Source organism: Schistocerca nitens, chromosome 10, assembly GCF_023898315.1.
Source record: "Schistocerca nitens isolate TAMUIC-IGC-003100 chromosome 10, iqSchNite1.1, whole genome shotgun sequence".
Classification (NCBI taxonomy): domain Eukaryota; kingdom Metazoa; phylum Arthropoda; class Insecta; order Orthoptera; family Acrididae; genus Schistocerca; species Schistocerca nitens.
In genome coordinates, this window is record NC_064623.1 from 141,403,348 (window position 1) to 141,415,778 (window position 12,431).

General features: G+C 46.5%; 1 protein-coding gene across 3 annotated transcripts in view; it reads left to right on the plus strand.

Annotated features, from left to right (window-relative positions):
* The window catches only part of LOC126210279 (uncharacterized), a 340,068-nt gene that overhangs the window by 193,271 nt on the left and 134,366 nt on the right, over positions 1-12,431 (plus strand). For all 3 annotated transcript variants that reach the window (XM_049939475.1, XM_049939477.1, XM_049939476.1), the window contains exon 6: positions 5,148-5,311. In XM_049939475.1, coding sequence (XP_049795432.1) covers positions 5,148-5,311 — 164 coding nt within the window. The remainder of the gene's footprint in view (positions 1-5,147; positions 5,312-12,431) is intronic.

A 12,431-nucleotide genomic window follows, 5' to 3' on the forward strand; every position in this document is an offset into this window, starting at 1 on the left:
TAAGTGTGCTGCCAATGATACGCAACCTTTGGCTCGCCTTCTCCACAATATTGTCTATGTGGTCTTTCCTACTGAATTTGTTCGTAATTTTTACACCCAGGTACTTAGTTGAATTGACAGCCTTGAGAATTGTACTATTTTAGTTTTGGAACTCATGTGGATCACCTCACACTTTTCGTTATTTAGCGTCAACTGCCACATGCCACACCATAAAGCAATATTTCCTAAATCGCTTTGCAACTGATACTGGTCTTCGGATGACCTTACTAGACGGTAAATTACAGCATCATCTGCGAACAACCTAAGAGAACTGCTCAGATTGTCACCCAGGTCATTTATATACACTCCTGGAAATGGAAAAAAGAACACATTGACACCGGTGTGTCAGACCCACCATACTTGCTCCGGACACTGCGAGAGGGCTGTACAAGCAATGATCACACGCACGGCACAGCGGACACACCAGGACCCGCGGTGTTGGCCGTCGAATGGCGCTAGCTGCGCAGCATTTGTGCACCGCCGCCGTCAGTGTCAGCCAGTTTGCCGTGGCATACGGAGCTCCATCGCAGTCTTTAACACTGGTAGCATGCCGCGACAGCGTGGACGTGAACCGTATGTGCAGTTGACGGACTTTGAGCGAGGGCGTATAGTGGGCATGCGGGAGGCCGGGTGGACGTACTGCCGAATTGCTCAACACGTGGGGCGTGAGGTCTCCACAGTACATCGATGTTGTCGCCAGTGGTCGACAGATGGTGCACGTGCCCGTCGACCTGGGACCGGACCGCAGCGACGCACGGATGCACGCCAAGACCGTAGGATCCTACGCAGTGCCGTAGGGGACCGCACCGCCACTTCCCAGCAAATTAGGGACACTGTTGCTCCTGGGGTATCGGCGAGGACTATTCGCAACCGTCTCCATGAAGCTGGGCTACGGTCCCGCACGCCGTTAGGCCGTCTTCCGCTCACGCCCCAACATCGTGCAGCCCGCCTCCAGTGGTGTCGCGACAGGCGTGAATGGAGGGACGAATGGAGACGTGTCGTCTTCAGCGATGAGAGTCGCTTCTGCCTTGGTGCCAATGATGGTCGTATGCGTGTTTGGCGCCGTGCAGGTGAGCGCCACAATCAGGACTGCATACGACCGAGGCACACAGGGCCCACACCCGGCATCATGGTGTGGGGAGCGATCTCCTACACTGGCCGTACACCACTGGTGATCGTCGAGGGGACACTGAATAGTGCACGGTACATCCAAACCGTCATCGAACCCATCGTTCTACCATTCCTAGACCGGCAAGGGAACTTGCTGTGCCAACAGGACAATGCACCTCCGCATGTATCCCGTGCCACCCAACGTGCTCTAGAAGGTGTAAGTCAACTACCCTGGCCAGCAAGATCTCCGGATCTGTCCCCCATTGAGCATGTTTGGGACTGGATGAAGCGTCGTCTCACGCGGTCTGCACGTCCAGCACGAACGCTGGTCCAACTGAGGCGCCAGGTGGAAATGGCATGGCAAGCCGTTCCACAGGACTACATCCAGCATCTCTACGATCGTCTCCATGGGAGAATAGCAGCCTGCATTGCTGCGAAAGGTGGATATACACTGTACTAGTGCCGACATTGTGCATGCTCTGTTGCCTGTGTCTATGTGCCTGTGGTTCTGTCAGTGTGATCATGTGATGTATCTGACCCCAGGAATGTGTCAATGAAGTTTCCCCTTCCTGGGACAATGAATTCACGGTGTTCTTATTTCAATTTCCAGGAGTGTAGATCAGGAACAGCAGGGGTCACAGGACGCTTCCCCGGGGAACACCTGAAATCACTTCAGTTTTACTCGATGATTTGCCATCTATTACTACTAACTGCGACCTTCCTGACAGGAAATCACGAATCTAGTCGCACAACTGAGACGATACCCCATAGGCCCGCAGCTTCATTAGAAGTCGCTTGTAAGGAACGGTGTCAAAAGCTTTCCGGAAATCTAGAAATACGGAATCAACTTGAGATCCCCTCTCCATAGCGGCCATTACTTCGTGCGAATAAAGAGCTAGCTGCGTTGCCCAAGAACGATGTTTTCTGAAACCATGCTGATTACGTATCAATAGATCGTTCCCTTCGAGGTGATTCATGAGTTTTGAATACAGTATATGCTCCAAACCCCTACTGCAAACCGACGTCAATGATATAGGTCTGGATTACTCCTACTACCCTTCTTAAACACTGGTGCGACCTGCGAAATTTTCCAATCTGCAGGTACAGATCTATTGGTGAGCGAGCGGTTGTATATGATTGCTAAGTAGGGAGCTATTGTATCAGCGTAATCTGAAAGGAATCTAATCGGTATACAATCTGGACCTGAAGACTTTTATAGAGAAGATATTCGTTCTTCAAAGAACTCACAATACGTAGGCATTAAGTATGTCCCACAGTTTTACAACAGACTTACGTCAATGATATAGGGCTATAATTATTGCACCTGTCCTACCACTCTTCTTGAAAATGCGAATACCGACTTACAGTAACTGATTTGAGTCAGGCGGCTTTTGATCATGTTCTTAACCAGAACTGTGTCCTAGTCATTCGATACAAACGTTGTACTTTTTGCACTGCCGACGTTTTTTCTAGACTTTTAGAGTATTGCTCCATCTTACGGGTGGAAAATAATTAATTTACGCCTCTGTTGGGTTTGTAACAGTGGAACCATATGTTGGTGAAAGAACTACTCATGCTACAAACAAACGGGCAAATCACGTTTTCTACAGTGCACACATGTGTTGCCAACAGTAATAACCACAAAGAAATTCGTGGTACAAAGATCGAACTATCCTTGCTGGTGACAGTGGAACCTTAGGTCTGAATCAGGACTTGCTTTTATTTCACGTTTTATGGGTTTCTGGGATAGTATTTAAAGTAAAACTCTTTTTCAACAAATACGAATTTCTATTTCGTTATTTACATTTTATAAGCAAGTGTTGCATTTCCTAGAACTTGTTTCATGTGGTCATTCACTTTAGGTCAATGCAGATGGTTACTGCCAGACATTTTACAGTAGTTACTATTTCTGGTGATTTATCGCAAATGATGTAATCCAACAGCAAAGTATTTCTGTGGTGTCACCGCCAGACACTACACTTGCTAGGTGGTAGCCTTTAAATCGGCCGTGGTCCCTTAGTATACGTCGGACCCGCGTGTCGCCACTGTCAGTGATTGCAGACCGAGCGCCGCCAAACGGCAGGTATGGTCTAGAGAGACTCCCTAGCACTCGCCCCAGTTGTACAGCCGACTTCGCTAGCGATGGCTCACTGTCTACATACGCTCTCATTTGCAGAGATGACAGTTTAGCATAGCCTTCAGCTACGTCATTTGCTACGACCTAGCAAGGCGCCATTTTCAGTTGCTATTGATATTAATATTGTGAATCATGTACCTTCAAGAGCGACGTTCCTCATTAATGGATTAAAGTTAAGTATCAAACTAATTACGTCCGCTTTCTGAATTCTAATTCCTTGTCATGTTCCAGACCTCACGTCGGTATAGTTCTTCCCTCCTCACGCCAGCCTGCGTGAGCTAAAACGAGTGCATTTCGGCCTCCATTCATAACACGGTGTTGGCTCTTCTGCCAACACAACAATTTCTTCATGTATTCATGTGTAGTTACGCCCACTTGCATTCGGCATAAACTGACAGTGTCTGCACGTGTCACCGATCCTCTACAGTCTTCTGGTGCTGCTACCTTTTCACAGAGAACTGCATCAGCCGCAAATTGTTATAAAGGCTAAGGGTGGGCCAACACCATATCGAATTCCCGCATTAGCAATGGAGGGCGCCACCAACTTGTAAGTCATTTTCAGCCAGGTGTCCGGATACTTTTGATCCATATTGTACATAGCGCTGTAGACAACGGAGCTCAGATGGATGCCGTATACTTAAATTTCAGTAAGGAATTTGACACCGGAAGTGAAAAAATAAATACGAGTTTTCCGAGTATCCAACGAGGTTTGCGACTGTTGGGAACTGGTTATTAGCAGTGGGACTACACGCATACCTCTAGCCCGTCTTCCACAGCATAGACGTGCGTGTCTCGATGGGCGCCATCAGAGGTTCACTTCGGAGATGGAATGGCGCGCCGTTGTCTTCAGCGATTAAAATAGATTCTGCGTGCACACAGGTGATGGTAGTTTGGGTATACGGCGTAGACCTGTTGAGCGCTGTCTCGTTGAGTCCATGTGTCCAACACACACGGGCTCCACCTCGGGCCTTATGGCCAGGGATGCGATAATCTACAACTCTCTTTCATCTTTGGTGTTTCTGGATGGGACGTTCACCAGCGCTCGATACGTGAAAAGTGTTGTTAGATCCATTCGTTTATCATTCTTGCAATAGGAAGGTGGTGTGCCGTTCCAACAGGATAACGCTCATCCACACTGTCTGTGAAACCCAGTGTGCTCTACAAGACGTGCAGTAACTTCCCCAGCCAGTGCAAACTCCGGACTTGTCTCCAATCGAATACGTGCCGGATATGATGGGACGAGAAGTGACCTGTGAGACTCGTCAACCAAAAACTCTTCCAGCACTATGTGAAGTGATCGAGCAGGTGTGGAATGACATATCCCGGGGGATAATCTGGATGCCAGAGACTGTATTGCGGCCTGTGGAGGTTACACCACATATAATATGTATTTACTAAGGTGGTATCTGTTCTTTCGGGAGGCGTTCCAGAGATAAATCCCTGCAGTCGCGCTATCCTCTGTGTCCCAGGTGGCTCAGATGGATAGAGCGTCTGCCATGTAAGCAGGAGATCCCGGGTTCGAGTCCCGGTCAGGGCACACGTTTTCATCTGTCCCTGTTGACGTATGTCAACGCCTGTACGCAGCTAAGGGTGTTCATTTCATTGTCATACATATAATATGGGTGTTTCAACATGGTTCGATACCTGATACCTCACGACAACTTGTTTTACTCACTGTAAATGTAATCATTTCATGTACTCCATAACCACTCTTGCAACAATAGATCTTGAGTGAATTGGAAACCTCTCAAACGCTGTACTAAGTTTTGTTGTGACAGCATATTTGTGACACGGAGTAGTGAGTGTTGTTGCAGTAAGACCTGTCAGCCAGCTTTCTGGACAATCCGTGGTGACCTTGCAGATGGCGTGTGCGGTGCCGACGACGCCATCCCAGTGGTGCTGCCCATGTTCCACATCTACGGGCTCTCCGTGGTGATGCTCCAAAAGTTCTCGCTGGGCGCCAAACTCGTCACGCTACCGAAATTCGAGCCGCAGCTCTACCTGGACGTTCTGGCCAAGCACAAGGTGAGCCCAACCATTCTACATGCTGCGCTCTGTAATGCCAGTAAGCTAACTCCCAGGATCGGTGCTGCCTCTATTGTAGGGTACACTTTAGCAACGAGATTTGCTGGGCCTGAGAATACTTCAACACTCAACACATGTAATAGTGATTATAGAGAGATAAGCCAAAACGTTATCAACCACTGCCCACTGCAATGTTGGATGCCTTCTCGTGGCGCTGCGGGCACCTGTCGCATGTAAGCCTAGCAGAGACCGATGGGGGACTCTAGGGACGACATACGCTGCAAATGGAGAAATCGACTGAGATAAGCAACTTAGCCACAGGGCCGATTATTGTTCTGCAGAGCGTGTAAGCGAGTATCTCGAAAACGGCGAAGCTGGTCGAATGTTCACGTGCTATAGTTCAATTCTTTTACCTTGGCGGTTCGCGCATGCCCGCCCAGACGCGGGAGATTGCTGTGTTGCCAGTTGTACGCGCCAAGAGAAGCAGCGCCATAGTACAGTTCGCAAACTTACGTTTAGGAGGGAGCACGCAGTTTACGAAGTAAAGCCACCATGGCCGCATTAACCCTTTTGCTGCTACAGAGACGTGCTCCCCGCATTCTGCGGTGTGCGCGATTTTGTCATCATTGCACTGCCCGCCTGTGCAGACACATGGTGTTTCGACTGCTTTGACACACTTTATCATTCGATTTCACAAAAACTATTTGACCCAAAAATTTGATTTTTACACATCTTCTTGACTGATACCTTCCCCCCCCCCCCCCCCCCCCCATAAATGACTTAATTTTGTTTCGATGTTCAACGCAGTTATTGTGCAGCATTAGATGTAGTAAACCATTGCACGAAATTTTGAAGAGTTTACAGAGGTAAAAGTCCATAGCGTATACTTTCCATATGGTCGATTTTAGTTGCCACTAGAAATTTAAAAAAATTACATTCAAACGAATAAAATTCATGAAGTAAGACACTTCGATATTGTTTTTAAGTAAAGAAAATATTAAGCACAGAGCAAGGTTTGAACTCAGATCCTTTACCTTAGCAGCCATACACTTTAACCATTACACTAACACAGCTCGTCATTCAATAGTCTTCCTGGAGGACTTTAAAATATCATACAAAATACCTACAAACACTGTTGGTATGATTATGAATTACTCACGTTTTGTCGAAGTGCAATAGGAAATAAACAATTACCACTGTTCTTTATTGCGCAAAAGTGGTTAGTGAAAATGACACAAACACCTTTCCTTGCTATCGCCTGAATTAGGCGGCTTATTGCTTGTTTGGTTTAATTAATAGATTATGTAGCAATTGGTATAAAGAATGCTTTTTCCAAACTTTCTATAAAAGAAAGAATGCTATCAAGACATTGCTTTTGTTCAATTATTTTATTTATGACTGAACGTTTCTAAAACTGAAGACACTCGTCCGTGCTCTGCACTGCAGTCGAGCTCTGGCAACGTCGTTCTCTGTTCATTGGCTGACTGTGTTTTGTGACGTCAGATGCGCAGATCGAACCTAAACTCGGCCGCCGTCATAAATGATGCGCACTTTAATGTAGTGAGCATCTACAGAAAGGGGTAGAAAGACGGTGATACTGCGACTAGGTGCTAAGTGGTTAGACGTCCACGACTCTTCACAGAACATAGGGTTTGGAGGCTTGTCTGCTCTTTGAAATAGGATAGATGGCGATCTGTGGCCCCTCTGGCGAAAGAGCACAATGCCGTTGGACGCACAAGTGTTTCGAAGTACAGCATGCAGCGTACATTGTTGAACATGAGCCTCGACAGCAGACCATCTCTGCGTGTTCACACGTTGCCTCAACGACATCGTCAGTTACGATTGCAGTGGGCTCGGGATAATCGAGATTGGACCGTGTATCACTGGAAACATTTCGTCTCGTCGGGTGAATCACGTTTTTGCTGCACCAGGTCGATGGTACGAGGGCAGTTCAATAAGTAATGCAAAACATTTTTTTTCTCGGCCAATTTTGGTTGAAAAAACCGGAAATTTTTTGTGGAATATTTTCAAACATTCCCGCTTCGTCTCGTATAGTTTCATTGACTTCCGACAGGTGGCTGCGCTGTTAAAATGGCGTCTGTAACGGATGTGCGTTGCAAACAACGGGTAGTGATCGAGTTTCTTTTGGCGGAAAACCAGGGCATCTCAGATATTCATAGGCGCTTGCAGAATGTCTACGGTGATCTGGCAGTGGACAAAAGCACGGTGAGTCGTTGGGCAAAGCGTGTGTCATCATCGCCGCAAGGTCAAGCAAGACTGTCTGATCTCCCGCGTGCAGGCCGGCCGTGCACAGCTGTGACTCCTGCAATGGCGGAGCGTGAGAACACACTCGTTCGAGATGATCGACGGATCACCATCAAACAACTCAGTGCTCAACTTGACATCTCTGTTGGTAGTGCTGTCACAATTGTTCACCAGTTGGGATATTCAAAGGTTTGTTCCCGCTGGGTCCCTCGTTGTCTAACCGAACACCATAAAGAGCAAAGGAGAACCATCTGTGCGGAATTGCTTGCTCGTCATGTGGCTGAGGGTGACAATTTCTTGTCAAAGATTGTTACAGGCGATGAAACATGGGTTCATCACTTCGAACCTGAAACAAAACGGCAATCAATGGAGTGGCGCTACACCCACTCCCCTACCAAGAAAAAGTTTAAAGCCATACCCTCAGCCGGTAAAGTCATGGTTACAGTCTTCTGGGACGCTGAAGGGGTTATTCTGTTCGATGTCCTTCCCCATGGTCAAACGATCAATTCTGAAGTGTATTGTGCTACTCTTCAGAAATTGAAGAAACGACTTCAGCGTGTTCGCAGGCACAAAAATCAGAACGAACTTCTCCTTCTTCACGACAACGCAAGACAAGTCTTCGCACCCGAGAGGAGCTCACAAAACTTCAGTGGACTGTTCTTCCTCATGCACCCTACAGCCCCGATCTCGCACCGTCGGATTTCCATATGTTTGGCCCAATGAAGGACGCAATCCGTGGGACGCACTACGCGGATGATGAAGAAGTTATTGATGCAGTACGACGTTGGCTCCGACATCGACCAGTGGAATGGTACCGTGCAGGCATACGGGCCCTCATTTCAAGGTGGCGTAAGGCCGTAGCATTGAATGGAGATTACGTTGAAAAATAGTGTTGTGTAGCTAAAAGATTGGGGAATAACCTAGTGTATTTCAATGCTGAATAAAACAACCCCTGTTTCAGAAAAAGAAAATGTGTTGCATTACTTATTGAACTGCCGTCGTAGTTTCCGCAGATCAAATCATCCAGGTGAATGAGTGCTTCGAAACGTGCAGCGTGCCACGGACGCAGGCCAGCGGGCTCAATATTATGCTACTAAAGAAATTCTCCTGCGCTTGCGTGGGACCTGTAGTTCTAATCGAAGACAATCTGGCAGCTGCGAACCACTGCATTCATTCATGTTTCGTGTGCACCATGACGATGATGTCATCTTTCAGCAGTACAGTTGTCTGTGTCTCGAAGCCAGGATCGTGCTACAGTGGTTCTAGGAGCATGGTAGTGAAATCACGTCAATGTATTCGCCATCAAATTCATCTGATCTGAATCCGACAGTTCCCATCTGGGTCGCTATCGAGAGCTGTCACCGCGTACACGAATCAACGGCCAGTCATTTGTGGGAATTACATGACTTGTGCATAGACACCTGGTGCACATAGCTCCACAAATCTACGAACGATCTGGAAATTGATGATACGCAGAATCGGTAATAAATTACTTTACAATGATAGGCCATTAAGTTATGAAACTGCTAGTCTTAATGTTTAGACTCATCATTGTACATCGTCCAGTCACATTAATGTGACCACGGCCTGTGTTCGGAGTCAACGTGCAATAACCACTCACAGACGATAGGTGGTACTACTTTTTGAGTCGGCGCGTTGTCACTGTAGGCTTGTACCATGGGAAACAAGGAGAGGATGTTGCTTGATGCCTGGTGTCCTCTTACTATAACACAAACTGAATGCATGAATTAACAGGGTTCCTTATTCATAAGAACATCTACATCTACATGATTGCTCTGCAATTCACATTTAAGTGCTTGGCAGAGGGTTCATCGAATCACAATCATACTATCTCTCTACCATTCCACTCCCGAACAGCGCGCGGGAAAAACGAACACCTAAACCTTTCTGTTCGAGCTCTGATTTCTCTTATTTTATTTTGATGATCATCCTACCTATGTAGGTTGGGCTCAACAAAATATTTTCGCATTCTGAAGAGAAAGTTGGTGACTGAAATTTCGTAAATAGATCTCGCCGCGACGAAAAACGTCTTTGCTTTAATGAATTCCATCCCAACTCGCGTATCATATCTGCCACACTCTCTCCCCTATTACGTGATAATACAAAACGAGCTGCCCTTTTTTGCATCCTTTCGATGTCCTCCGTCAATCCCACCTGGTATGGATCCCACACCGCGCAGCAATATTCTAACAGAGGGCGAACGAGTGTAGTGTAAGCTGTCTCTTTAGTGGACTTGTTGCATCTTCTAAGTGTCCTGCCAATGAAACGCAACCTTTGGCTCGCCTTCCCCACAGTATTGTCTATGTGGTCTTTCCAACTGAAGTTGTTCGTAATTTTTACACCCAGGTACTTAGTTGAATTGACAGCCTTGAGAATTGAACTATTTATCGAGTAACCGAATTCCAACGGATTTCTTTTGGAACTCATGTGGATCACCTCACACTTTTCGTTATTTAGCGTCAACTGCCACCTGCCACACCATACAGCAATCTTTTCTAAATCGCTTTGCAACTGATACAGGTCTTCGGATGACCTTACTAGACGGTAAATTACAGCATCATCTGCGAACAACGTAAGAGAACTTCTCAGATTGTCACCCAGGTCATTTATACAGATCAGGAAGAGCAGAGGTCCCAGGACGCTTCCCTGGGGAACACCTGATATCACTACAGTTTTACTCGATGATTTGCCGTCTATTACTACAAACTGCGACCTTCCTGACAGGAAATCACGAATCCAGTCGCACAACTGAGACGACACCCCATAAGCCCGCAGCTTGATTAGAAGTCGCTCGTGAGGAACGGTGTCAAAAGCTTTCCGGAAATCTAGAAATACGGAATCAACTTGAGATCCCCTTTCGATAGCGGCCATTACTTCGTGCGAATAAAGTGCTAGCTGCGTTGCACAAGAACGATGTTTTCTGAAACCATGCTGATTACGTATCAATAGATCGTTCCCTTCGAGGTGATTCATAATGTTTGAATACAGTATATGCACCCAAAATCATATTGTAAACCGACGTCAATGATATAGGTTTGTAGTTCGATGGATTACTCCTACTACCCTTCTTAAACACTGGGACGACCTACGCAATTTTCCAATCTGTAGGTACAGATCTATCGGTGAACAAGCGGTTGTATATGATTGCTAAGTAGGGAGCTATTGTATCAGCGTAATCTGAAAGGAACCTAATCGGTATACAATCTGGACCTGAAGACTTGCCCGTATCAAGCGATTTGAGTTGCTTCGCAACACCTAAGGTATCTACTACTAAGAAACTCATGCTAGCAGCTGTTCGTGTTTCAAATTCTGGAATATTCCATTCGTCTTCCCTGATGAAGGAATTTCGGAAACCTGCGTTCAATAACTCTGCTTTAGCGGCACAGTCGTCGGTAACAGTACCATCGGCATTGCGCAGCGAAGGTATTGACTGCGTCTTGCCGCTTGTGTACTGTACATACGACCAGAATTTCTTCGGAGTTTCTACCAAATTTCGAGACAATGTTTATTTGTGGAACCTATTAAAGGCATCTCGCATTGAAGTCCGTGCCAAATTTCGAGCGTCTGTAAATTTTAGCCAATCTTAGGGATTTCGCGTTCTTCTGAAATTCGCATGCTTTTTCCGTTGCCTCTCCAACAGCGTTCGGACCTGTTTTGTGTACCATGGGGGATCGGTTCCATCTCTTATCAATTTATGAGATATGAATCTCTCAATTGCTGTTGCTACTATATCTTTGAATTTGAGCCACATCTCGTCTACATTTGCATAGTCAGTTCGGAAGGAATGGAGATTGTCTCTTAGGAAGGCTTCTAGTGACACTTTATCCGCTTTTTAAAATAAAATTATTTTGCGTTTCTTTCTGTTGGATTTGGAAGAAACGGTATTGAGCCTAGCTACAACGACCTTGTGATCACTATATCAGTCAGTCATGATGCTCTCTATTAGCTCTGGATTGTTTGTGGCTAAGAGGTCAAGTGTGTTTTCGCAACCATTTACAATTCGCGTGGGTTCGTGGACTAACTGCACAAAATAATTTTCGGAGAAAGCATGTAGGACAATCTCGGTAGATTTTTTCTGCCTAAGAGCGGTTTTGAACAAGTATTTTTGCCAGCATATCGAGGGAAGGTTGAGTCCCCACCAACTATAATCGTATGAGTGGGGTATTGATTTGTTACGAGACTCAAATTTTCTCTGAACTGTTCAGCAACTACAGTTACTTAACTTAGTCCAGGTGTTGTTGTACAATCTCTTCCGCTAGTCCACGTTAGCCTCATTGCTGGTGAAGTACAAGTCCGCTATGTGCACTGCTCTGGTCGCTAGGTACTAACTGACTGAGCCAGAGGCTGAGCTAACCGTCACTGTGACTCCCACTGGGCAGCGACTGATGAATCCACTTGTTGATTCCCTGGATGACTGACTGGGTGGGTGTGCGACAGACTGGAACTGACTGGGCGCTGCAGTCCTCGGCGGCGGTCTAAATACTGGCGCCCGAGAGGGCGTTGGCGGCACGTTTCTTGCGAGTCTGTCTTTGGCCTCAATCGATCTCATCGCCATCTCTTTGCCGCATGGTGTGCTAGCGCCAGCTTTCACCTGTGTATCACTAGCAGTGGAAGGTACATAAATGGTCTCAGGGAACTGTGGAAACTGTGCAGTCGTTTTCGTAATATGGAAACAATTTATCTGACATACAAAAGGACATGAGCACTTCCGAAATGGCTAAGTTTATAAACTGTTCGTTTGCCACTATTGTTAAAGTATGGCAAAATTGAGCTACCCAAACTGGCACTGAAGCAACTGTGGTGCACCACTGGTCATTCATGATGGCTGCAGAGA